General features: G+C 54.6%; 3 protein-coding genes across 3 annotated transcripts; 2 read left to right on the top strand and 1 right to left on the bottom strand.

Moving 5' to 3' along the window:
• Nucleotides 1–996: 996 nt before the first annotated feature.
• On the bottom strand, nucleotides 997–5,293 carry LOC104343104 (olfactory receptor 51L1). The gene is made up of 3 exons (XM_009946897.2): nucleotides 5,210–5,293; nucleotides 2,778–2,880; nucleotides 997–2,009 (listed from the first exon to the last, which is right to left on the bottom strand). Exons 1-3 carry the CDS (start codon nucleotides 5,291–5,293, stop codon nucleotides 997–999), a joined length of 1,200 nt encoding a protein of 399 aa, XP_009945199.2.
• Nucleotides 5,294–15,445: 10,152 nt separating this feature from the next.
• LOC104341060 (hemoglobin subunit rho) lies at nucleotides 15,446–19,456 on the top strand. The gene is made up of 4 exons (XM_086475502.1): nucleotides 15,446–15,712; nucleotides 17,754–17,869; nucleotides 17,992–18,214; nucleotides 19,272–19,456. Exons 2-4 carry the CDS (start codon nucleotides 17,778–17,780, stop codon nucleotides 19,398–19,400), a joined length of 444 nt encoding a protein of 147 aa, XP_086331628.1. The 5' UTR covers nucleotides 15,446–15,712; nucleotides 17,754–17,777; the 3' UTR covers nucleotides 19,401–19,456.
• A 5,820-nt stretch (nucleotides 19,457–25,276) lies between these two features.
• Nucleotides 25,277–26,781, top strand: LOC104340193 (hemoglobin subunit beta). The gene is made up of 3 exons (XM_009951133.2): nucleotides 25,277–25,470; nucleotides 25,585–25,807; nucleotides 26,544–26,781. Exons 1-3 carry the CDS (start codon nucleotides 25,379–25,381, stop codon nucleotides 26,670–26,672), a joined length of 444 nt encoding a protein of 147 aa, XP_009949435.1. The 5' UTR covers nucleotides 25,277–25,378; the 3' UTR covers nucleotides 26,673–26,781.
• Nucleotides 26,782–26,998: the final 217 nt, after the last annotated feature.

Below are 26,998 nucleotides of genomic sequence, written 5' to 3' on the forward strand. Positions count from 1 at the left end.
CAGCCCCGTTCCTCCTTGGTGGCTGCTCAGGACAGGACACGACCCTTGCCCGCTTGGTTCACAGCCACTCTTGTGTCCGTGGGTCTCTTGAACCCTGGAGCAGACCAGAAGCCTGTCCAGATCCATGCCCAGGCCATGGGCCCTCTTTGTCCACTCTCCAGCTCCAGCCTTGGGTCTTTCCAGGTTCTGGTCTCCTCCCATTCAACGGTTAGTCAAGCTTCCAGTTTGTCCCCAAATCCCACACGCACACCCCCATACGCAGACAATAAAAGGTCACTCAGAAAAGAGCCAGAAGTGAGTTTAATGAGCAGACAGGACAGGCTGTGGGGATCAGGTGCATGGCCTGGAGAGTGCATTGACCAGCAACTTGTTTACATTTGGTCAGCCACTTTACCAGCCCCCCTCTGTTTTCCCATACTGGTTCCTTCTCAATCCCTACCTGGATCCCTCCTTTCCTTTGCCTTTTGTCCTTCTTCTAACCATGCCGCAGCACTTTTGATACATTCCCAGAAGCCCCTTAAACCATCCCATATGAAGTTTTGCACAAGCCCCATCGAGTAGCCAGCACTGAGTCTGCTCTTTCCCAGGGAACCCATGATATTTTCCTTCCCCACTTCTCAGCAGTCCTGCTTGAACCTCTTTCCTCCTGGCTCCTCCAGCCGCCAATTGCTGACCTGAAGGTTGTGGTCTGCGTTATTGTCTCCGTGACCTCTTGGGGTCTTGGGTTTGTGTATCTAGGTATGCTTTGTTATTTTTCCTGTCTTTGGCCTCTATTTATATGTTGAAGAGCCATTAACCAGATATTCTTACCATGGTTCTTACACTGCAGGTATCTACATATCCTTTACCTTCCGTGTACCTTTTACCTTCCTTGTATCCTTACTTGCCACGTGTCCTTACACCAGCAGAAGTGTTTGGCACATTCCCCTCTCCTCGCTGGCCTTCTTGGGGGTTGGACCCTGCATAAGACCGTAGGCAGTGACCATTGTATTTGCTTTACTGGCAAATGGCAACCCTGGACTTGCAGAACCTTCTTTGGCAGAGCATCCTCAGTATCTGCCTCCGGATCGTTTTGGTTTTCACACTGTAAACCACAGGATTCAGGATGGGTGGGGCAAGGAAGTGGAGGTTGGCCGTGAAAGCATAGGCCCGGGGGGACACGTGTTTGCCAAACCGGTGCATCATGGACAGGCAGATCATGGGGATAAAGAAGAGCAGGACAGCACAGATATGTGAGATGCAGGTGTTGAGGGCTTTGAGACGCTCCCTCCAAGTTGCAATGTTCAGGATGGCCTTAAGGATGAGAAGATAGGACAGGAGGACAAAAAGCAAGTCCAAACCTAGTGTGGAGAGTAGCATAAAAAGGTCATAGGCTCTGTTGATCCTTGTATCCAAGCCTGCATGTTTGATGATGTCTGGATGCAGGCAGTAGGGATGGGAAAGCTTGCTGACCCTGGTGAAACACAGCCGAGTCAGCAGGACTGGGAGTGGGACCTGGACAAGGGCTGTCCTCACGACAATTGCCACGCCTATCTTGGTGGCCACTGAGTTGGTGAGGATGGAGGAATATCGTAGGGGGTGGCAGATGGCCACGTATCGGTCAAAGGCCATCGCCAGAATGACAGCAGACTCAATCTCTGCGAAGGTGTGGATGAAGAACATTTGGGCAAGGCAGGCTCCAAAGCTGATCTCCCTGGCCTCCAGCCACAGCATCCTCAGCATGGTTGGGAACGTGGACGTTGACAAGCCCAGGTCAGCCACAGCTAGCATAGCAAGGAGCAGATACATGGGTGAGTGGAGGCTCCGCTCCACCTTGATGATGGAAAGGACAGTCAAGTTCTCCAGCAGCGCCAGGAGGTACGCAGAGCAGAGAGGAACAGCAGACCACATCTGAGTGGTTTCCCATGCTGGAAAGCCACCCAAAAAGAACGATGGGGTGCTGGGCTGGCTGCTGTTGGTCCCGGTCAGGATGAAACAAGGATGCTCCATCTCCTCTCTGAACAGCTGCCCTGGAACAAAAGCCATCAGGGTCACAAGGCACGCACAGGTAATAAGAAACAGGGACAGTCCGGGAGCCAAGAGCAGCAAAGCCGCGCTACAGCAAAGCTTGCGAGGAGCTGTACTGCAACAGGCTGAGGAACCCGCCGCCCTCTGCCGCATTCACAGGCAGAAAGCACGTGTTGTGTTGTGTTGTACGCCCAGTGCAGGCAGGTCCTAGTCCTGGCTGCCTGGTAAAGCAGGAGAATGAACAAGTTTTTTGAAAAAAAGAGAGGTCCATGAGTACTTGTAAGTGCAAATTGAGGGAGGGAAGTGACATTGCAGTTAGAGAGGGCTGTGGTGAGCTCCTATCTTGGATTTCGTGCTTTTGCTGGAGATCTCCGGTGAAAGGAGAGGAGCTGATAACGGATCAGATACCGGTCTGCCTGCAGCCTGCTTAGGAGTGGAGACCAGCAGAGCCTGGCCCTTTTAGACCAACAAAACACAGGCCATCTGCAAACATACGTAGGGAAAAAGATTTCCTTAAGCTGAAGGATCGTGGTTGCTCACAAAGCAACGTGTGTGAATTCTACACAGACAAATGTAAGCTGGAAATTGCAAGGACATCGTATGAAAGCAGGACGTCTCTGGACATCCTCCCACCAGAAATACAGGCAGGAGAGAGGGAACTGCTTTTATGGAAAGTTTTTTTGCTGAAAACTCCTGCTGCCTCGTATTGCCAAGGAGGATGGGGATGGGACTTGAGAGCTCTAATCTCTGGAGTCCTCTCCCCAGGGTACTTGCAGGCTTCTCTCTGCGTGCCCTGCTCTGGTCCCCGTGTCTCTCTTTGAAGGACCAACTTCCACAGGAGTTCCCGTGCTCCCTTGGGTGCTCGTTCAGGGGCTGTAGGGAGCAAAGCAAACCCACCCTCAGCATGTATCAGTGAGGGTCACGAAGGTCTCTACAGCCCCAGGTCGGGTCAGTGTGATCCACATCAGCTTTCTAACATCTTCTAGAGAGGTCTTCACCCCCCCAACCCCGTAAGGACATGCCGTGGACAGCAGTAGGGAGGAAGGCAGTGGGAATGAAGGAGTGTATATGAGGGTTTTTAAGGAACCGCTCTGGAAAGGACTGTTTTTGACAGCTAAGTGAGTTCTGTTATGGAGGTTTTATCTGAAATATCCACCTGTAAGTCTAGAAAAGTTTTTGAAATTGCTTAAATAACTGCAAAACCATTACATTTAAAAATACCTAATCTATCTGTCTGTTTAGAAAAGTGCAGAAATATTGCCATTCTTTCCTCAAATTCATAAGGCTTCTAACCCACAGCATCTCTCTTTGCCCTTCCCTCTCTCAATATGGAGGTTTCTGGCCCAAAGCAGCACCCTTGGATAACTGCAAAGACAGAATGTTCCATGGATCAATCTGGGCTTGCACAGAGTCCCAGGCTTTAATACGTGGGAGTTTTCTCCAGAGAAGTTTATCGAAGATCATCCCCCACATTACATGGAGGGGAAGGAGGAGGAGTTACGGCAGAAAGTTATCTTCAGACACCAACATCTGACAGCATCAGTTAAAGCAGCCATAATTCCCAGTTCAGCCTCCACCCTGAGGGCACAGGAACTGTTTTTAATAGTTTTTCACTTTCTGGTGTGCCCTGTCTCTTCCTCCAGAGCCCTGACTGCGCTTGACACACACTGTGCTAGACGGGTGCTGCATCGGCTGCGTGCATGAAGAACTGGGGGGCTCCCTTGTCTCATTTTATGCAACAAACCAGCATGCTCCCCACCGCAGCATGCACCGGGGCGAGGGTTTTAAGCAGGCAGAGAGTGAGCTGGGACTGTGCTGGCAGGAGGGAAGAGGAGACTCCTACTCCCCTTCAGCAGCCCGGGTGCCTTTTCAGCACCGCAGTAGAAAAAAAGACGCTCCCAAATTTGAGATCGGGTCCATACTAAGCTCTCACATGTCCGCCTGTCAGGAAGAGCCTGAGCACAAAAGAAGGGTGAATCCTTTCGGTTGCTTTGCTAAGGGACGACTCATTCTATCTCTTACAGCTTGAGGTACTCCAGAAAATGACAAATTCCACAGATACACCCCAGGATTTCACTGAGAAGGAGTGCCCTCCCGAAGCTGTGAGCGGAAGAGGGGCTGCACCCTGCTCCAGCATAAAGAGTAGCTCTCTGAAGGGATGCAGGGCTGCCTGTTTCCCTCCGCAGGCAGTGAAACGCGAGAGTTTGGGGTCTCTGAGAGCTCTCCCATCTCCATGCCAGCCCTCAGGAAAGGGGAGAGAGCCCAGCTCCCTGGAGCGACACCCACCTCGGGTAGCTGAAAGGAGCTGGCCCCACAGGAGGGTGACGGGGGTGTTTGCAGGTGCAAGCGTCGCGGGTCCTGACCGCAGCTGGGAGCAGTGGGGACCCAGGAGCCCACTCACCGCCCTGAGCTTCCCACCAGCTCCGCTCCCTGCAGCCTGCTCCTGACCGCCCGGGCTTGCAGCAGCGGAGGATTTATAGAAGACCCTGAGCAATCCCCCCCGTGGGGGAGGGCTGGCCTGGGAGCAGGAGGGCTCTTGGTTTCTCAGCACCCAGAGCATGTGCGTTAACCCCCACAGTTCCACCCTCGCATGCAGTGCAGCTCTGCACGGTGTGATCAGTCCCTGCTGATGGTGGCAGCGGATGCACCCTGGGGACATCTTCCAGAGATGCCCTCCTCCTCCTCCCGGTCTCAACCTCCCTGGAGAGCCAGGCCAGGGATGGTTTGGGTAAAGGAGCGCCTGCTCTGTGGCAGGGTGATGGGTAGATGAGTCCCCAAGGTTGTTCCCAGCCACACTTCAGTTCTGCGGCTATGGAAGGAAACCCTGCAGCAGGTTCCCGGTCTCTGGAGCAGACCAGAGCTGTATGGCCCTGTGTCCTGTCCCCAAAAGTGGCCTTAGGCAGACATCAAGAGAAGAATGTAAGAACAGGGCAAGAGTGCTTAGTAATTGCTCAAGCACCTTCCCAGCCCTCCGCAGTTTTTGGTCTAGGGATTCCTGAGCCAGAACCTGTTCATATACACATAATAGCTCAGGAAGGGCTTTTTCTTCCACTAAAGGTTCATTTGAATTTGAATTTTGGTAACACAAAACGGCAAGAAGATCTAGAGCCACAGCTTTGTGCTTGTTCTGAACACAGTTCTTCAGAGGGCTCCTAATTCATGTGTTGGAAGAGACAGTGCACCCTTGATCTGTGCCACCCACCTTACAGCCATTCAAAGGAGGCTTGTGCTGGACCCCAGCACTGCTCTGGCCGGTGAGGACAGATGAGCCTGGATTCAGCAGCATCACCCCCACGACTGTCCCCAAAATGCCTCCGTGAACCTCGCAGCTCCCTCCAGCTGCCCTGGGTCAGTCCAGTCTCCTGTGGTTAACTCACCCTGCTTTCAAGTCCTCCCTTTGGGGTGCTTTGGGGTGCGGAGCATCGTGAGCCCCCGAGTGCAGCCACTGGAGCGGTGACAGAGAAATGGGATTCCAGCGAGCACCGTGAGATGGTTCTCGGGGACCAGGGCACAAGCACGTGCCTGGGTGACACATTGAGACGCTCCGGGACATCCGCCTCCATCCCCATCAGCTCTTTGGGGGTTTTCCCTTCACAGACCTCTTGCTGTGCTCTCGTTGTGTGACGGCAGACACTCTTGCAGTGTCGCAATTATACTTTAATTCGGAAGGTCAGCAGTGCGTCTAGGTATGACTTAAATCTCCTCTCAGCCCTCGGAAAGGTTCTTGGGAGAGGCAGAAGGTTCAGGGGGGGTCTTCCTAAATCTTGGAATGGATTTTACTGCAGCACTTGTGCACTGATGGATGAAGAGTTTTGACAACAACAACATAATAAAATAAATGCCCTGGGAGGATTTCATCTGACTAGAGGAAATGATGGGAACAAAATGCTTTAATGGCCATTGTTGGGGGGGGGGGGGGGAGAAATGGCATGTTTAGTACTGAACATTTTAGCTCAAGAGCCTCCGAGTAGATGAAGACGGTCAGATTTCAGTATCTGAAGTTATATTTATTACTGTATTCTTTGGGGTCTGTCTTTCCCCACCGGTAAATCAGTGCTGAAAAATATGATGCACAGGGATATGGTGAATGCAATTTTATTGCAAGGAGAAATTGCATTAGGGAAATGTTAATTTAAAGACCCAAACCGTTTGCGTTCGCGCAGTCGTTTTGATGGAGGTTTGTAACCGCAGGCACCACGAACCCGCCGGCTGACGGCGGGGAACCAGCCGGGCTGGAGGCAGCAGCCGCCAGGCTCAGCAGCCTGGAGCTCCCTGAGCCCACGAGGCTGATGGCAGCGGGTCCTGCCTGGGACGGGGGCCCAGGAGCAGTGGCAGGCACCTTATTTTCAGAGGGAACTGGTGGTATGGGAAAGTAGAAAATATCTGAAAATATTCTTTTTGAAATATGTGATATGCTTTAGTCTCTGCAATATTAGCTAGCTAGCCTTGTGTTTGGTAAACGCGAGTGTAACCCCCTGCCCTTGGCAGAGTTTAAGTCGGGTCTTGATCACTCGAAGACCTGCTTCATTGTTTTAGGTGAGATGGGGAGGGGGGAGGAATTGTCTTTGTGCCACAGACCGTGACCACGGAGGGGGATGTCGCCTTGAGGAGGGGGATGTTACCTTGAGCTGTGGTCGCGGGAGGAGACACTGCCCAGCTGTGCCTGAACTGCGCACTCTGGAGGACGGGTTCAAAAGGACAATCCTGATGAAGACTCTCGAGGAACTCTCACTTCCTCCCCAAGACCACCAAAAGCCCCCCCGAAGGGGAAGACTGTGCCTGCGCAAGGGGGAGGAGATCTAATTTACATCCGAAGCGGGACAGAGTGATAAATACGTAAATATGTAAGTTTTGTTGCGTTAAATAGGAGGCAATTAGCGCGGCTCGGGGCGCAGCATCCTTGGGGCACCGGACCCTCGCTGCACCCAGCGCTGCAGAGCTGCACCAAACAGACCTGCTGCACAATCCACTGGGATTGCGGAGTTCTGTCGCAGGTCACTGGGATAAGCAGACACGTCCCCTTTCTGGACACCGGGGTTTGATTTCCACAGCTACACCCAAAACCCGCGGTCAGCGGGGGCCGTCGGGGGGATTTTGCTCGCCGCCGCCGCCGCTTCGCACGCCGCAGCCCCTGCCCTCTGCCCTGGCCCAGCGGAGGCACAGACCCTGCAGAGGCACAGACCCTGCAGAGGCACAGACCCTGCAGAGGCACAGACCCTGCAGGCTGCGGCACCGCTGCCTTCTGCAGCGGGTTACGGCAGGGAGCCGGGACCTCATCCCAGTGCGCGGGCCTTGCTCCCAGTGACTCCAGCCGAGAGGCAGGGCTGGGGGTGGCAGGCAGAGGAACCCTCTGCAAGCACAACCCCACCTCTATCAGGGGGTGAACTGGCACCGCGGAGCGGGGGTTTTCCGCAGCAGAGCGGAGCTGAGCCAGTTCCTGCAAACCCAGGCGCAAGGAGGTGAGGTTAGCGCCTTCCCAGTCCAGACCAGCTCCAAATGGGTTTGCTGCCTCTGGGCCCAAACATGCAATGAGAAAACATCAGCCTCTCAAATGCTTGTGTGTGCCTAATTTCCATTTGAAAGAGGTGTATGTGAGAGTCCCTGAGTGCTGCAAGTGGCTCAGAACAAAGGGTGGAAAGGGTACAGAGGAGGAAAAGGAAGAACCTGGGAAATTCACCCAGAGTCTGTCCTTGTGCAGCTCCTCAGACCCAGCAGGTGTGGGAAGAGACTTTGTCCCGGCCCAGAAAAGCCAGAAGATGCAGCGGTCCGGCTGCCTTGCTCTTGATGGAGACAGGGTGAGGCTCTCCCCCTGGGAATCAGCTGCGAGACGACAAAACTGGGGGTTTGCTGGCAGAGAGATTTTCTAAACTGATGAGGGGTGTTCACTGGAGCAGCGCAGAACAGAGCAGGGTAGAGGATGGAGACACCGTCCTCACCCTTCTGCTCGGCTGCTGGCCAGGCACACCTGCCTCGTGCTAATGCCCAAGGTCCTTTTCTTAAAATCCGTTCTGGTTTGGGTAAACCAGAACTAATCCTGTTTCAGTGCTCTTACTTTTCAGCTAATTCTTTTCTAAGCAACTGCACTTTCTGAAATAGCAGCATGTTTTTCCAGACAGTGACTGCTTCTAGCAGTGTAAGGCCTGATGTTTATAGTTTGTACCAAGGGATGGGCTGCAGAGAGGCCCTGGCTGGGACTTGTTCTTGTAGCAACCAAGGTCATTGCTGAGTCTTGTACCCGTGTTGGGCTGCGGGAGGGAAAAGTATGAAAAAGGCCACCCCTGCAGGGAGGAGCGAACCGGCCAGGGGACCCAAACCTGACCCACAGAGTGTTCCACCCCACGGACGGCACGGTCAGTGCAAAGCTGAGGGGTCCCCAGGGTCAAGCTCTCTTCTTCGGTGGCGACACCTGAGGAGGGCTCTGTCTGTCCTTCTGTCGTTTATCCCGACCCGTGCATTCCTGAATCCAGCTCCCGCATCCCGTCTGCTGCCGAGTCCAGACTGGGACTGCCCCAGTGCCAGCCCTGCAGTGTTGGTGGTGACATCGTCATCAGGATGGGAGAGTTTGGTTCTGTACTGGTTTTGTATGTATTTGTATATATTTCATTATTTTCTTATTCTTCTTATATTTTCTTTTATTGTTACTGTTTCATTAAAGCTGTTTTAGTTTCTTTTCCAAACCATAAAGTCTCTCTCCCTTGTTCTCTCTCCCTGTCCCTTCTGGGAGGGGAGAGGGTTTAATAGAGACCGTCTGTCATTCATCAGTGGCCGGCCCAGCCTCAACCCTTGACACTAAGGTCAGCTCAGGAGCAAAATTGACCCCCATCCGGATGGTCCGCTGGGCGTGCAGGGAGCAGCAAGCCCCCTGCAAGGCTCTCCATTCCTTCCCTGGCCTCCATGGGGTGTCTCTTTGTCCCCAGGAGAGGATGGAACCCGCAGGCTGGAGACTTGCAGTGGGGGTGATGGAGGCGAGGGGCTTTCGTGCACCTTGCTGGTGTGCACACAAGAGTGCAAAGCCCTGGGGAGCAGCCGTGCTGCTGCTCCGGCTTTGTGGTGGTAACACCTCCGGAAAAGAGTGGGGTCAGCCAAGATTTGGAGGAGCTGGGCGGGCAGCTCATTCCCTCCCTCCCCCCGCCAGCTCCTCTCTGCTCTGCGCTTCTGTGCCCTTCACCACACAGGGAACCAACCCTGGGTTGTGCTTCTGAGAGTGGTTTTGGATTAAACTCAGATTAACAGCAGTTGGCACCAAACACAGCCCCACTGGAAAAATCAGCACCCAAACTGGGGAAGGGCTTGGGACATCTGAATCCTGGCACCTCCTCTGGAAATCCCAGACACTGAAAGGAGCGTGGTTCAGCCGCCAGGCATCCCCTGCCCAATGCTCGCAAGCTGGCAGCACAACCGGGGTGTCCAGGGCTGTGCCTCAGTTTCCCTTCTCACCCCATCCCGCCCTGGTTCGGCCCCGTCACGCTGTGGGGTTTCACCGACACTAGAGGGAGCAGGAACCCTCCCGTGGGGACCCCGACAGCGGGTTTGCCATCCTCCGAAATTGCACCTGCCTCTGGACCCGTGCAGGGCACTGGGTCTGCGGTGGTGGGTCCGGTGCTGTGCCGGGCCCCCGCAGCCGCGACACGCCTTTCCCTGGGCAGAGCCGCAAGCGCAACTCGCGCGGTACCACGGGGCCAGGCAGGGGGTCCCGGGGGGGAACAAGGTGGGTCTGCCCTGATGACTCCTGCAGGGTGGCTTGGCCAGCCTTGCTTTTCTTTCCCCCTCCCTTCCTTAAACCCGTGCTCAGTTTCCCTGCCTGGGAAAAGAGGATTTGTTTCCTTTGCATCAGCCCACAGGTCTGTTGCTCCTCTTACGAATGAACCAGCACGGGGGCTGTCGGTTCAGACACGAAGGAGAAGGCACTTCCCAGGGCAGTGATGGTGCCTTCAAATCCTGCCTCGTGTGCTGGTTTGGAAGGGGCTCGTGCAAAACACCAGCTCCCGGGACGACAGGAGATCCCCGGTGAGTTTTGTGTGTTAGGACACATGGGAGCTCAGTCTGGACAGCTTAACGCCTCTGAACACGATGTTTTGTGCTATGGATCACCCTAAACCACATTTACCCAAAAGCTCCCCAATCCCGGTGGAGAAGGCCGGGTTCAGGCGCACGCAAGAGCTCGCCCTGAGCACGCCATGCTCAGCGCCCACCGGCACAGGGTCGTGCTCAGTGCAGTCGAGAGGGCATTACCCAAACTGGCCTGGCATCAATTCCCAGCAGGAATGCTAATGAAAGCCTGGCTAAGGAAAACGAGACCCTGCTGTATCCCTGGTGTAGGAGCAGGGCATGGGACACCAAACGTCCCCCTTTCTTGAGGGGGATCCTGCCCTGCCGTGGGCATTGCGTGACACTTCTGGTGTCGCCGTCCTGCTCAGTGCCTCAGTTTCCCTGCAAGGAGCTCTGCTTGCCTGGGTAATGCAGGGCCACCCTCTCCCTCCTGGTTCTGCTGAGAAAAATAATAATTAAAAAAAGCTCAATATTTTTCAGCTGGTTGCCACACTGCCTCAGCAGAAATATTTTCTGCCGCGTCAGAACTCTGACGCAGCATAAATGGGAACGCTGGTCCTCGGCCAAGGGCTGCCTTATCTCGGCTCAGCCGGGCTCCTGTTTGTGCCGCGGCGTTATCGCCCCGCCGCAGCCCCGCGCCGCAGCTGGGCTGGGAGAGGCTGCCGTGACTCAGCACCCTGCCCTGGGTGCCCGGGGCCGGTGCCAACTCATCGCACTCAATTTGTGATGGGGGAGCCCGCCACGGCAATACGGCAGAAATAGCTGAAACGTCCCGCTGCAGAAAAACCTGCTGGAGTCCCAGGCGTGGGGGTGAGCGCCCTGCCTGGCTCTGCTCGGCAGACGATGCTGGTGTCCCTTTCTGCCTGGGTGTGTGAAGCAGACCCTCAAAATAAAGTGTCCCTCTGAGCTGGGGTGAGACAGGGTCTGTTGGATGTTCCCTGACCTCTGTCTCAGCTCAGACCCGCAGAAATGCTGTTGTCTGGGACTCCCCGGGAGAAAGGGGTTCTGCCCAGTGCACGATGCTGGGATGATGGCTTGGTGCTGGGGAGAGCTGAGCAAAATTAACAACAACCTTCGGGCCAGTTCCTGATTCACCCACAAGTCCTGGGACTGCAGAGGTGCTGGGATGAGCTGCTGAGCACCAGGGCCTCTGGCGGGGCAGCTGGAGAGGGGCTCCAGAGTTTCGGTGCGTCGCTCAGGGCAGGGGGCTGCTTTCCCATGTGAGGGGGTACGTGGTGCAGGCAGCCCTCAAACAGCTACCCAGCGGCTGCAAAGGGATTGCCTCCCCATTTTCAGAGCCACTTTTCCTGCCTGAATAAATAGCAGGTGCCAGGTTGGACTCGGGTCTCCCTTTCTGCCTTCCTAAAACCGAGTCCCAACACAGGAACAGGTCTACCTCTGTCCATCGCCAGCATTAACTGCCTGAGAGGCATTGGGGTATGTAACCCACACAGAAAACGTGTTCCTGAGCCAGCTGGTCCCATGCCACAAACAGGAGGAGAGAAGTCCTTGTCTGAGCTCAGCAGTGCGCTTCTCGGTCCCATAGGAGCCTCCCTTGATCACAGGGACATCTTTCATTACCAAGTGCCCAGGGACTGTAAGGTCTGGGACACAGCTCTCATAGTTCCCATCCAGTGCTGGGGGATTTTTGGGGGTGGTCTGTCATTCAGGGAGCCTTCCGCAAAGCAATGAGAGGCAGAGCCAGCTAGACCTGTAGCAGGTGTAGCGCTGGGAGGACTGGCTAGATCCCTTGGAGCTGGCCTGCTCCTTACAGAAAAGGATGCCGGAGCCTTGTTAGGGTAAAAGTGAGGCCGTTTGCCCTCACTCTGAAGTCCCTGGGGTTTGAATGTGTGGAGGGTAACCTGCCGTCCACATCGCACTTGTGCCCACGTGCCCAACCAAGCATCTTCCCGGAGCAGCGGGTTCCTCTGCTCTTCCTGCAGCGAGACTCATCTCAGTCTGTCTGAGGAGCCTTGGGCTCCCTCAGCGACCACAGGTGAGGAAAGACGTGGGGAGCAGAGGCAAGCAGCCTTGCCTTTCAGGGGTGGGAGTGCTCCCCAAGGCACGAGCACGGGCAAGGGCTGGGGGCAGCGGTGGAGGAAGGCAGCATCGGGTGCCGTTAGCAGCCAAGCGAAGGGGGCGGCTGGCGCCCGCTCTTGAGATTTGGAGCCACGCGTGCCTCGAGAGCACTGCAAAAGCCCCAGGATTTTCAGGGGCAGGGGTTTCATGCCTCTTGGCTAAGGTCCTGAGGATGGTCTCCAACCTGCCTGGCGTGGCTGGGCTCCCTCCCGCAGGGATTTCCCTCCCCAGCTTGTCCCACAGCAGGCAAGCCCAGACCCTCTCTCCTCGGTGGGCTGATCCCCACCACCAGCACCCATTCGCCTCTGCGGCTCTTCCCTTCCTGCACCTGTAGAGCATCCAGGGTCCAGCCCTGGGTGATGGGTCTTTCTGGCCACTTTCTGCTCTCCTGAACTGGCGACTGTGCGTTTGGGCCGTGCATCAGCAGAGCTGCTTTTGCAAAAAAGCTGAGTCCAGGGGAATTCCTCACTGACTTGTCAGAGTGCAGAGACACAGCAGGGAGAAGGCACCAGGACAGCCCCCAGCTCCATCCACGGCACGGATCCTGCAAACCACCAAGGATCAGGACTTTTGGGTTAGCCACAGCTCAGCTGAATTGCCAGCAAGAGACAGCAGAGCGGCCGCGCGGCGGGATGTTGGTGTGTGAGCGCAGGGACGCAGTGTGACACTCAGGGCTGCATCAATGCCCGAGGGCTTTGTTGCTCTGTGGATTTCCTAACCAGGGCACTATAATTCATAGCACTGTGTTATCCCGTGGTATTATAGTAACTTTTTCATCTGCATGGGCAGGAGACCCCAGAAGGGCCCCTTTTCTGTGGGTCTGATTTTTCTACCCCTTTCCTCTGCTCGCCTCTTGCCCTGGCAGTGCCCAGGGGCCCTGGGGGACACAGGTTTTGGGATCTCCACATCGCCAGAGGAGCAAAGGGGAAGGCTTGGTGACCAAGAGTCAGCTCCCATCCTCCTGATCAGCTGTGTTGGTACACGCTTGGCTCTGGTGTGAACGCTGCCTTTCGGCACTAGGCAGGAAGGAGACCCTGAAAACCTGTCCTGTAACACCTCTTACCTGCCTTGAGAGAAAAAACGATAGGAAAACTTGATTTACCCCATAGAAACCAGGGCTGCACGCCGGTGTGATGAGCAAAAGGCGGCAGCTGTGGATGGAGGTATGCCTGTGCGGCGTTCCGTGTGCCAGCAGGCAGCAGAGCCAGCCCCCAGCCCCACTAATAATTCAGCCCATTTCTGCTAAATCCAGCACCAGAAAACAGGCTGCCGCATCTGGAGCACGGCTGGGCGCTGGCGTTTATCTCAGGTCGCAGCGAGGGTGGCGAGGAGCTATCTGGCGCGGGGCTGGCAGGGCGTGGGCGGCGATGGGCTGCCCGTGGGTGATAGAGGGGGAGCTGGGCATGGGGAGGGTGCTGGGGTCCCAGCCAGCCTCTGTCGGGCTGATAGTTGGGTGTTGCGCTACGCTGCCGTGGCCGGGGATGCTGCACCTTGCCTGAGCGCAGCAAAGCAAGGCGGAGCCCCGCTGCAACGGTGCAGCACGGTCCGGCAGCGAAGCGTGAGCCGTGCTGCGATGGAGACTCATCACACGCCTGGTCACGGCTGGAAAACCCCACCTGGCTTCCTCGACCCCCGCCCCGCTGCTCTTCCCCTCTGCGCCCTGGGAAGTGCTGCACTGACCACGTCCCTTGCTCGAGCTGTCCCTGTCCCCACTCGGGTGTCCCCTCCAGCCCCAGAGCTCACATGGGCTCATTTTGCAGCCCAGGGCAGAGGTTCTGGTAGGAGGCCACAGGCTGGACCCTCTTGCCAGGAGCCTGTGTCCTTCTTGTGCTGAGCCGATGAAAACCCCAGCGAGGGTGAGGGGTGAGAGGAAACCACCAACTGGGTTATCGGCAGGAAAAACACTGCCTTAAATGAGGCTGTCATGAATAAAAAAGCCGCTTTTGCCTGTTTCTGGGTGGCTTTTGCCCAAGTTCTTGTGTTGAGGGATAACTCAGAAGTGGTTTCATTAAATCTTTAGCTTTTCCCCCCAATATCCTGGCTCTTATGCCTGACCATGTGCCTCTCACCACTTCACTCAGCTCTGAACCCCACTGTAGCCTATGACACTGGACTGGCTTTCAAGCTGGGTATGTGCCATTGAGTCCCTTTACAAGGATATAGGGACAGGGGTGTATGAAGAGGGTCAGGTCACATCTCTTGCTGTACCCTGGAGGTTCTCTGTGTGTTTCTGTTGCAACCAGCCCCCAACCTCCTGACAGTGTCGCCTGAGACACAAATTTCAGACCCAGGAGAGCTGCAAAATTAAAGCAATAGAATAAAAGTCTCCACGTCAATTAAAATGCCGAGGCCCACGCTTGCATGATAAGTAAGTCATGTGGCCTGAAATTCAGGCCAGAGCAGTCAGAGCAGCTCTTGGAGTCAGGCCTGAAGTGTACAGAAGGGTTAAACCTGGATCCTGAGACCCAGGTTAGGGGCAGAGAAGCATTCATTTAACCTGCGGTTATATTTTTTTCTTTAGTTTATTGTTACGGCATAGAAGCAATTTGAAATGTCTTTGTGTTGAAAGCAGGGGCGACGAGCCACAGCTAAATTAGATAACTCTCCTTGTGGCAATAACATCAAGCTCTCTGCCTGCCTGCTGTAAAACTCCAGTCTGCTCCGAATCTTCCCCCGTGGTGCAGCTGTACCTCTTCTGTTTGTGGTCTTTCCTATTCTCCCTTTCCCTCCTAAGGAAAAAAACTGCGTTTTCAGAAATTCTCTTTGGCTTTCACGTCCAGGCTAGTGACCAAGCAGTCCCAGCCAGGGAAAACAGTATAAACGACGGTGATTCAACTGCTGCTGCTCCGCATTTCCCTGACTGCGTCATTGACCACATCCTGGACGGGTTGAGAGCAGCAGCTCTGCTGGTTTCCTCACGGGGTGCGAGCAATCGGTAAAGCTTTGCTCTGGTCCCGAATTTGGGGTTCACCCGGACAGCAGCCTGAAGTCCCCTTTTGCCCCAAGCACCATTTCTGGAGCGACCCTTTACAGGGTACCTGCACTGGCAGCGGGGTGGTGGGAAGTTTGCTCTGGCCTTCAGGTTAAACCAAGGCACCCGTGCTAGACTGGACACAGCCGAAAGGACCAGCGGGGAAGGAGTGGGGTGAAGCTCATACATGAATTGACAGCCCAGAGTGCCCGTAAAAGGTCATTGCTGTTATGGACTCTCACGTTCAGAGGGTGCGGGTCTCCGATAGGACGCTAACCTGATGAGCTGGCTCGTTCACTTGCTGTTGCTCCTTTTCTATGAGTGCCTGTCCCGTGGGATTTAAAGAGTTTAAAGAATTACTGGGGGTATAAAACAAGTCATTAAAAGGAATCAATACAGAAAACCAGCACCGAACAAGGTGGAAAGACTTCAGCCTCTCTTCCTCCTCTCTTTCCTCTGCCTTCCCCCTTCCCCTTCCCCTCAGCTCCTTCTGACCATTGTTAACCATCCTGTGAAGAAGTGGTCCTGCTCCCACAGCCACACCAGCAAAAACAGATCCTGAACAGGTCAAAGCCTGGGACCAGGAACTGAGGCTTCTCACTACAGGTTGTGTCTCTGCCTGCTTTTCTGCAGAGTCCAGAAAACCAGCATTTATTAACCAAATTTAAAAAAAAAAAAAATTAATACTGCTGTTAATGCTCTCCTCCGGGCTTCTGTGTTTGATGTCCTGCTTGTCCCAGCTTCACACTACTCCTGCTCTCTGCCACCTCTCCCTGAGCTTTTTCATGCTGCTGAGTCAAATGCAGAAAAGCATCATTATCATTTGTCTTTTAAAGTTCAGCTTTTCAGAGCTGAAAATGAGACTCCTATCACAGAGGAGGCAAATACATTGCTAATAATAGACCCAGACGTAGCTTGGATTTTATTTTCAACACGGATCTGCCAGGAAACGCAGACCAGAGGACGAGAGAAGTACTAAATGAGAAGGCCATGCTGGGTCATTGATTGTCATCCCCCAGCTGAGCGTACAGCTGTCTTGGCCAGCTCTGTGCTCGGTTGTACGGGCTGGCTGACTCGCAGGACTGGAATATCTGCCTGTGAATTTGGGGTTGCACCTATTTGATTTGATCCCTTTGAGCCCTGCCTTGTTGAAAATCGACAGCTTCTGAAGTCTTCAGATCTCCTTAAGAACCGAGGGCGTGTGACCCCGTGTCTGCCCTTTAGGTGAGGAACCGGAGCGAGCGCCGGCCACCTGCACGATACCTTTATCTGCGCCGAGCAGCCTCGGCTCCACGTTGCGTTATCAGACCGCTCCGGTGGCTTGCTTGCTGCTGAAAGGGGCCTGTGGGCCCCGCCTGGGGTTCAGAAATTTTAAAAAATGAAAAATGCCTCCTAGGACCCTGTGGTGAGGAGCTGAAATGTGACTAAGTGAACTACCCTGGCTGGATCATAGTGATGGGCTTGTGCCACTGATCAGTGTGGCTGCGATGAGATCGATGGGCCAGCATCAATCTGTAACTGGAATGGGTCAGAGGTCTGGGTGAAACCTCCTCGGCTGCCTACAGACAGACCCGAAGTCCACGGTCTTGTCAGGGTGCCCTGCACCTCCTGCATCCCCGCTTCGCCTTTCTGAGCGTGAGAGCACGGCTTCACCCGAAACCTGAAAACCAGGAAAGCACCCATGTAGTTCAACAGGGAGGTGACACCCGGGGTCAAACAAAAGCCTTTGGTCAGACCCTGAACTGGCGGGAATGGATGTTGCTGGTCTAACATGGCGGGTCCTGCTCTCCTTGTGCAAGGCATTTAATTGCCCAGCAAGGAGGGACCAGTGAAGCGCCTGCCCTGTTAGTACCGTACACTCAGGAAAAGAGCAGAGGAGCCTGCCCCCAGTCACAGCCTTGCCTCGGCATTGTGTCCCACACAGGTATTCCTCAAAACCTGGCGCACAAGGGGGTGACCTCTGTTTCATTAACACCGAGCATGGCTGCACATCTGTGGATCTCCAGCACACAGTTCAGGGGTGGAGGAACTGGACTGCCAGGCTGGTGTTTTCCATGTTTTTGCCCACTTAGGAAAATGGACAAGGGCTTCTCTGCAGGTCTGTGTGCCCAGAGCTGCAGAAGCGTGGCCAAGAGCAACAGCACAGCATCCCCAAGAGCGTGCTCCTGGGCATAAGGGGTCTGTGAAGTGCCTAAGTTCATAAACCAGGTCATTTATCTGATCAGAGAAATACCCCTCAAGCTTAGAGAGCCTGTAAATCCTGCGGAGGACTCAAAGGTTGGGTGCTGACAGCATGAAGCTGTTGCAAAGCACCCCGCACATGGGTCAGCGCCCGCTGCAGGCTGCAGGGCATGGGGTGGCACGGGCATGCCTCTGGTGAGCAGGCAGCCACGGGAGGAAGGAGAGGGAGATAAGAGGGTTCTGTGTCCTGAGCCCGCCTGTTAAGCAAGTCACAGGTTTTTTTTCCTTGAAGGCCACACCTCACTGCAGACTGACCACCCCACGGGCAGACTGACCCACTGCTGGTGGGGACCCCCACCCTGGCCCCAGCCAATGACCCCGCAGCGCCGCACGGGGAGGAGCTGCCGGCAGTGGATAAATGCCTCCGTGGGGTCTGCAGCTCAGCTACGGGGTCTGTGTCCTGCAGCTCTGAGCAAAGCCGCCCGCCACCATGGTGCACTGGACAGCCGAGGAGAAGCAGCTCATCGCCAGCGTCTGGAGCAAGGTCAATGTGGAGGAATGCGGTGCCGAGGCCCTGGCCAGGTAGGTCCAGCTCCCGGGCACCTGCTCAACTCTGTCAGCCCGGACAGAGAAAATGTGGCAATTGAATTTGGGAGCATTAACAGTGTCCCTGTGTCTGCTCGTGTCCCTCTGTCTCTCCCCAGGCTGCTGATCGTCTACCCCTGGACCCAGAGGTTCTTTGATAACTTCGGGAACCTCTCCAGCCCCACTGCCATCGTGGGCAACCCCAAGGTCCGCGCTCACGGCAAGAAAGTGCTCACCTCCTTCGGGGAAGCCGTCAAGAACCTGGAAAACCTCAAGGCGACCTACGCCAAGCTGTCCGAGCTGCACTGCGAGAAGCTGCACGTGGACCCCGAGAACTTCAGGGTGAGCTGCACTCGGGCTGTGACCCTCTCTCCCTCCATCCTGCAGAGTATCTCACTGCCTGGAGGGTTTCGAACAAGCATAAATAACATATGTTTTAGTTACCAAGTAGAAAGAGGCTGGGTGTCTTGGATGGAAATTGAGGCAGAGGGGAAGGTTGGGCTTTTGTGAATGCCTGGGAAATGTCAGGCTCCAGGCTGTGAGGGGTTTGGGGACAAACATAGGGAGATGCTCTGAAAGCCTGGAGGCTTTTGCAGGCATGGCTTGAGAAAAGCGGGAGAAGGATTCCAGGAGGCCAAGTGGGGCTGAGGGTGGAGGGCATGGAGGGACGTCCCACTGTGTCGGTGCTATGGGCAGCCTCTCCCCAGCACCTCCTGGCCCCCAGGATGGGGACCGCTTTGTCCCCCCTTTTTCCAAGGCTGGCAGACATGGGAGTAGAGGGAAAAGCAAGTGTGGGATGATCAGGGGCTGGACACTGATGGGAAGAGATGCAGACTGGGATTAGAGACAGAGAGGACAGGTCTGAGCGTGGGGACGAGGTCAGGGGATGAGGGAGGAGAGCAGGAGAGGAATGAAGCAAAAGAGATCAGGGTGCAGTGGGGTGAGAAGTCACTGTGAGTGAAGAGAGGGAGCAGGTCAGGCTGGAAGGGATTGAGAGGGCTGGATGTGGCCGATGGCCTCTCAGTCTCTGTTTAAGCCTGACTTTGGGCATGTAGCAGGCAGACCTCGCACTGACCCTAACCCTCTGCTCAAGTAGGCATGGGGTTTCACAGCAGAAAAAAAAAGAAAGGAAAAAAGATAGAAAATGTTTGGAAATGATGTCTAGAGGCTGGAAAAAGCAGCTGTGAGAAGAAGCAGAGACAGAGCAGGTGGATACTGGTGCATATGGTCAGCACAGGACTATTTTCCTGCACAGAGAATTCAGCTAAAAAAGCTTCCTTTGGGTCACAGCCTCCAGGACCCACCAGAGAGCTGGGTTCCCTCCAGCCCATGGGTCCTGCGCAGGGCGAAGGGGTGCTCAGCACCGTCCTGACCTGATCTCTTTCCTTCTCCTCTCCAGCTCCTGGGGAACATCCTCATCATCGTGCTGGCCGCACACTTCACCAAGGACTTCACCCCTGCCTGCCAGGCCACTTGGCAGAAGCTGGTCAGCGTGGTGGCCCATGCTCTGGCCTACAAGTACCATTAAACCCTCCGGAGGCAGATGTGTCTGTAACAGTCAATAAAACCCCCACATTTTCTGGACTTTTTAGTGTGCTCCTGTGTCTCTGCGGCTGCCTGTGGGGTGGGAGGGAGGAAGCAAGGGGCACGAGAGGGGGAAGGTGGGCTCTGGGCTGCCGGGACCATCACACTCCAGAAAGGCAGTCAGGCTGGCCGAAGGGGAGGCTGCTTTTCCTGGCTATTTGGGGTCTCTCCAAAAGGCACCAGCCTGCTTTCTGCTGCCCTTTCTCGCCTGCCCGGTGGGGCTGGTCCTGGACCTCTGTGCACAAAGTGGTGCTGGGGAGCCCCTCGCATCCGTGGCTCCAGGGGGACATCTGAGGATACTGGCCTCTAAACCAGTTATGGGCAAGTCCCAGCCCACCTAGTACCTCTCAGCTTGCTGAAATAGCTGTCGGGGAGGGGGGGATTTATGACCTATTCTGTGCAGAAGGCCAAGCAAGGGCTCCTCTGGCCCTAAACCTCCTGACCTGTGGTGCACGCAAGGGTATAAATTTGTAGAGATTCACTGAAGCCATCTTAGATTAGGCAGAAATTTGTCCCTTCAAATTTTAGCACTGACGTATTTTTAAGAGGTTGATCAAAAGCACTTTCTGAACCAGCAATGAAAATGCTCTAACCATTACTCTTGTGCATTTTGATCAGAATACAGTATCTAAAATGCGTCTGATCCCAAGAGGAGAGGACGAGGGCAGCTTTTAAACTGGACCGATCAGAACTTTTTTTTACTCAGATTGGCTTGATGGAAGAATGTTTTTTCACTGGAATGGAAGGATTCTGCATAAGTGCATCAGTTTCAGCAGTGCTTTTTCAGGAATACCCTTAAAAGCAACAAGGACAGACATGTCGGTGTCTCAGAACGATGAAATCCTTGTTTTGCATGATTCAGGAATAAATTTTCTGCCTTTATCCTGGCAAAGCAGGGATTTGCACTTATGACCCCGCTATCCTACACAGACAGCCTGTCTGACAGGCAAAGGATCCAGCCCCACTGGCAGTGCTGAGAACACCCTGTGCTGAGAGAAGAGAAAAAGAAAAAAACCCCCAGAAACCAGCCCAGCTTTCCTGCAGCACGTCCTTCTCCTTTCAGTCAGCAAACGGGCACTTCAGCGGGACTGCAGGAGGTAAGACAGTTCCCAATGTCTTGTTCCAGTCCGCCCACAAGTGCCGTTCAAACCATTGGAAGTGGCCACCAAAGGGAAAAGGGGTCCCGCACCCGAGGCACGGGCGGGCACGGCATTAACGAAGCGGCTGCGGGTGCATCCAGCGGCACACGCGCTGTCTGTCCGTGCGTTTGTGCCTCTGGGTCCCAAACCACCAAACGCTTGCACAGTGGCCGTGGGCATCAGCAACACGTTTTTGCCCCAGTGTCTGTGAATGCCTTAACTGTTCTGTTCATCCTCTCCTACCCTGTGCCGTAGCCGTGTCCCAGCGGTGATGTGGAGCGTGTCCTGCTCCCTGGCCGTGCACTGCAGCCAGCACCCGGGTGGTCCTGTCGGCCTTAATCTGCAATTCGAGGTACAGTCAGGGGGCTGGATGTGGTGCTGGTGTTGCAGGGCCAGTGTGCCAGGCTTTCCAAGTGAGGTGGCACCTCTCTGGTGTGAAGCAAGAGCACAGTTATGACAACCAACAGCCCATTTGACCCCACAGTGGGGTTAGAGGTGAGCCCTGGACGCAGGCTAGACGAGCACCATGGCAAGCCTCGTGCTGGAATGACACTGCCTAGTCCTAGCAGTGCTGCATGAGCAGCTCTAACGGCTCTGCACAGAGGAAGCATCTCAGCAGTGCTCCTTCCTTTGCAGCTGGGGAATGGAGCAGCCCAGGGGAAGGGGCTCGACCGAAGCACCTCCGCTGTTGGGAAAGCAGGAATCAAATGTGCATCTCTGGGCCATCAGGCTGTGCAGATGGTCCTCTTCGGGTGGGAGAGCTGAGCCTCACCAGCACAGTGACAGGGGGCGAAAGCAGTGCTGGTGCTTTACCGGGAGATAAAGTGGCCATTGCAGCATTTCTGCGGCAGTGGTGCGGAGCGGCGCTGGGATGCTCGGGCAGGGCTGGGAGCTACGAAGTGCCCGGGGGATAGTGACTGTCAGCTTGGTCCTTGGCAGCTGGCTAGCAGCAGTTGGCTCGTGTTTAGGACCTGACTTCTGCTTTGCCTTCTGTTACGCTGTTTCAGTGAGCCTCAGACGCTGACCGTGAGCCCCGGGGCCTCTGCATGGTGCAAACTGCCTTTTGGAGCCCAGAGTCCCTTCGAAGCGGTCCCAGCCCTCCATGGCCCGACCAAGGCAGGGCTGGCTGACCCACTTTCTCATTTTGCTGTCTGCTGCTTCCACTGCAGCGGGAAGGAGCGAGCTCCTGCCCTCAACTGGGAGACCACAAGATGCTGGCACAGAGTGGGATGAGCCCAGACAGGGCTGTTCAGCTGGGAAAGGAAGATCACAGCAAATAAAGTGGGAACAAAGACAATCTCGAGACCTACTGGCTTAAGATACAAGAAATAGCATATTTTGGAGGAGAGAGAAGAGGCTGGCCTGGATCCAGAGCAGCTGGGTAGAGCTGCCACTCCTGCTGATAAGGGCTCTGGTAAAGCTTGGCGCAGGACACTGCCTGCTGCAATCAGAGTGACCAGTAAATTCTGCTTCTTGCGGAAAGGCTGTCACTGTAGCTGCCTTTTGCCATTATTGGGATGATTTACATATAAAAAGGGAAGATTCTGTCCATGGAAGTGGGCACGGCCCAGCGTGGGGCCAAGAGATGAAGAACGACTTAGGGGATCTTCCACCCACACTATAGGGAATAGCCGTCTGGAAGGATGCTCGAGGGAAGAGTCGTGAGCACAGTGAAATCCACCCCAGGTGGACAGCAAGAGGCCCCCTAGTTTTCCTTCTGGGGATAAGTATGCTGCAAGGTGTTGCTGCGGGTGGACGAGGGGAAAGGAGATCTCCCTTTGTGAGCTGGAAAAGAAGCTGCAGAAATTGCCTCTCCTTGGCAAGTTTGTGATGAACATTTTCCCTCTCACCCTGTGCCACCAAACAGCCTCCTCAATGTACAACCCCTGCGCTGGGAGCTCCGAGCATCCAAAAACTGCCGGCCAGGCTTCTGCCCCCATGCCATAAAGCAGGTGATTTTAAAATGCACTTAAAATGAACTCTTTCTTATAAAAACGAAGGAGATGGATGGAGAAGCCTCAAGGAGAGCACGGGGCTGGGACTGTTTGGGCTGTCATGCGCTTGGGTTTTTTGCCAAGAGACTACTCTGCCATCTCACAGAGCACAGGGCTGATTACAGCGAATCGTAGAATCACAGAAGGGTTTGGGTTGGAAGGACCTTAAAGACCAGTTCCACCCCTCTGCAATGGGCAGGGACACCTCCCACCAGACCAGATTGCTCCCAGCCCCATCCAACCTGGCCTTGAACCCTGCCAGGGAGGGGGCAAATGCTCGTGATGTCCTGGCCGAGATCACTCTGCTGTCCTTGCAGGCACCTTCCAGGCTGTATCTGCTTGTCTGTGAGCTTGTGCCTGTGACAGCATTAGGGACTGCTGCCTGACTGTTGTGAACAGCCTCTCGGCCTGCCCAACGTAGTAGGCTTCCTTAAAACAGCCTGACTAATCTTAAAACTAAAAAGCCCTTGGAAGTCTTTCACAGTGAGTTTAATCTCATGCTTTTTTCTTCTGTCGGCTGATAACTGCCCTGTGGCAGTAATGCAGTTGCTGGAGGTGATGTGAAAAGCACTTTGAAGGAATCTCTTGCCAGGACAGAACGATGTTGTCTGGCAGGGACACGGTGAGCTCGGGAGATGCTGCTGCCCACAGCAGTGAGCGAGGAGGAGCCACATAGGCTTTGGAGGGACAGGGCTGAAGGAGAAGGAAGAAAGATAAGGTGAAGCTCAGCATGCTCCAGGAGTTGTTCATCCTTTGCTTCTTCTCTTGGTTTAGCATCTCCCCTCACACGTGGGATGGGCGTTTGAAACTGCCCTTGTGGGGTGGTGCGTCCGAGCTGCTCTGGTGCCGAGGTTCCACAGGACTGGTGCCACCAGTTCGCCAGTCCGCTCCGCTAATAACGAATCTGGGAGCTGTGTCGGCAAAGCCATTTTCTGATGTTACAGCCTCCTCATTTCTTGAGTCTGTCCTAACTGCAAAAGCACGTGAACGAACCAATTTGCACACATAGCAGAACTAGGGTTGCAATTAGAGAATTCAGTTTAAGGCCAGGTCTCCCGGTACAGCTGAAGGCAGAGCTCAGTACCTGCTGTAATCACACACTTCTTGCATGATTTTAAGTGCGCCAGTGCAACCTGTAGTGCGTCAGGACCCTGTTTGCAAAAGGATACTTTTATTCTCTGGCAGCCTCCCCTGTTAGTAGGAAACACCTTGGATCGAGATGCCCTCTCAAGTAGGACATCGGAATAAAGTCACAGCTTCTGTAGCTGTAGTAACTGCAGGGAGTAATGGAATTGCCCAGAGGTAAGGCTGGAAGAACTGACTGGGAGTTTTATTTGGAGCAGGCAATTAGAGACAAGACAGCACTCTTCAGCTTGGTAAAGACAGTTGCCAAGAAGAACACAAGAGGACACACTCCATCGACGCTGCATGCAGTGAGAGATCACCCCCGATAGGCTGTTTCTTAGGGGTGAATTAGTTTATGTGAACATGTGATCTGATTAAGACAGCCCTGCCAACAACAGAAATTTGTCCTTTGCCAGGACAGCTTATTTCTTTTGGGGTATCTATATCAAAATAACTCTTTTTTTTCTGGTATAGGCAGTGTCTGCACTCAAGAGTTTCTCAGCTTGTCAGCTGGTACAGCAAAACCACCCAGACAAGGTTTTATTGCATATTTCTGGCAGCAGTCTGGAAAAATAAGCGTGGTTCCCTGTCTGGTTCTGCCTTTGGTTTACACCCCGATTCTGATTTGGTCAGGCTCAGAACTGTGCCCCAAAGCCACCCAATCATTAGACTAAGGGACAGTCATCAGCCCCGTACAGTCATGAGGCATTCAAAACCTAAATTAAAATGAATGTTGTGCTGTCTTTTTCCAGGAGGGCCAGCAGATAAAACGAACTTTGGACAGGTTTGGCACAGTACAGCCTGGTCCCAGACTCCCACTGGCATCACGTGGGACTGACTGTCCACGTGGGTGACATGTCCGTCTTGTACTCCTCTCCTTGCAGGACTAAGGCGAGGGGTAACACCATGTTCTTGTGTCTCATCACTCAGAATCGTGCCTTCGAGGTGGATCCACTTTCTCTGATGGCAGGGAATTGCTCTAGAGATGGGAAATAGGAGAGCTTAGGCTCAGAACAGTGTGGACAGCAACGATGAACAATGATGACGGACAACAACTCTGAAGCTCTTTGCTAGGACAGACAAGAAAGGGGGCTCTTGCATTCAAAGCATGGGGCCTAGATTTGGGAATGAACATTCAATCCTTGTTTCCCAGTAAGCTTCCAGTCCTTCAGGCTGGGGTGGGTGATGCCTGGAGCTGCTCAGGATGAATCCCAGAAGTGCAGGGCACCAATGAACCATTAAGAGTCTGAAAACACAGTCAAGGCGGAGACTGCAAACTCTTTGAACGCTTCTGCCTGTCTTGTTGGGTCTGCACCACACGTTCAGCCCCCAGCCTCTGGTTGCCTCCGCGATACTGAAAACCCGCAGCTGGGGAGGAGCTGTGCAGGCAGCTCGGGGCTGTGAATGTAAACGCATGGGTATGAGATGATGCTTGTCCACTCAAAGGCAGAGGGGGGAAAGGGCCTCTTTTCCCCTTGGACAGCATCCAAAATTGCTATCTTTCCTTGCGCAGCTCAACTCCCTCCCCAGCCCCAACCAATGGCTACGTGAACTGAGATTAGGACAAGCTGTTACTAGTGTATAAAAATCCCTGGGGCAGACTTCGGCTCCACTTCCTCATCATTGTTCAGGGAAGCCCCAGGCAAACCCCCTCGCTCAACACCATGGTGCACTGGACAGCCGAGGAGAAGCAGCTCATCACTGGCGTCTGGAGCAAGGTCGATGTGGCCACCACTGGTGCCGAGGCCCTGGCCAGGTAGGTCCAGCTCCCGGGCATCTGCTCAGCTGCACTCTGGACAGAGAAACCACTCCAATCACGGGAGCATTAATGTGTCCGTGTGTCTGCTCGTGTCCCTCCGTCTCTCCCCAGGCTGCTGATCGTCTACCCCTGGACCCAGAGGTTCTTCGCTAACTTCGGGAACCTCTCCAGCCCCACTGCCATCATGGGCAACCCCATGGTCCGCGCCCACGGCAAGAAAGTGCTCACCTCCTTCGGGGAAGCCGTCAAGAACCTGGACAACATCAAGAAATGTTTTGCTCAGCTGAGCAAACTCCACTGCGACAAGCTGCATGTGGACCCCGAGAACTTCAGGGTGAGCCATGCTCGCTTCCAGCCTCAGCTGGGCAGAGCTTTCTGTTCTCTGCAGAAGGCTTTAGGGGTCTCTGAGGTGTCTGAGAGTCAATGAGACCTAGAGAGAAACCCCGGGGGTGCCCGATCCTGGGAGCCTGATGAGGGCAGGGGTGGTGGAGGGGAAGGGTGAGTGAGTAGGCATATTTGGGGAGCACAGAGAAGAGTTACAGGGCTGGGATCTGTGAGAGGAGGGGCCCAGGCAGGTGAGGTGGATGGGGATGAAACACAGAGTCTGATACATGCTGGTAGGAAGCAATGTTGGCTTGGAGCAGCAGAAGGGAAGAAACCGAGACAGGCTTTGGAGGGAAGAGCTGAGCTTGGCTATGATGGAGCAGTTAAAACAGGAGAGAAAATAAACACAGTCACTTCAGCAGAAGGAGAGGATCTGAGCCCAGAGAAAGCAAGAGTGTGTAGGGATACGAAAGGAAAGGATAAACCCAGTCAAAGCAGAGGGAGGACACGGAACAGCAGGCAAAGGAAGGTGTTTGGGGAGGAGGATCCAGCACATCCAGGCATCCCAGTGAGCGCCAGAGATGCAAGCTGTGCAAGGAGCCCGATGCTCTGCACGGGTCTGCGATAAATCTATCCCTTGCTTTGCAATGAGTTCCCCAACAACCAGTGTCCACGCGCGAACACCTGGGTGGAGCGTTGGTGGGGGGCAGCACCGGGCTGACGGCTTCTCCTCCCTCTGTTGCCAGCTCCTGGGTGACATCCTGATCATCGTCCTGGCTGCCCATTTCAGCAAGGACTTCACTCCCGCCTGCCAGGCTGCCTGGCAGAAGATGGTCCGTGTGGTGGCCCATGCGCTGGCCCACGAGTACCACTGAACCTCCTGCAAGCATCCGTGCCTGGAGGTGCTCCCGGCTCCCAGGGAAACATCCTCTGGTTCTGCGGGTCTTTAATTGACAAATAAACACCAACTGCTTCAGCCGTGAAGAGGTGTCTGCCTCTCTGTGGGAATGGGGTTGGGGTCACCCTGGGGTGCCGGGCAATGGGAAGGGGATGCTCACACATATGAGGTAACACGAGCCACGGTCTTGTCTATGAATTCATGCAAGCGAGACTCGTCTAAGCTGGAGAATTCAATTCAAGACAAAAATCAGATAAACACACTACAAGATGCAAACAGAAATACTCTGACGCTTTTTTGAGA

The sequence above is a fragment of the Leptosomus discolor genome, chromosome 1, assembly GCF_034619465.1.
Source record: "Leptosomus discolor isolate bLepDis1 chromosome 1, bLepDis1.hap2, whole genome shotgun sequence".
Lineage (NCBI taxonomy): Eukaryota > Metazoa > Chordata > Aves > Leptosomiformes > Leptosomidae > Leptosomus > Leptosomus discolor.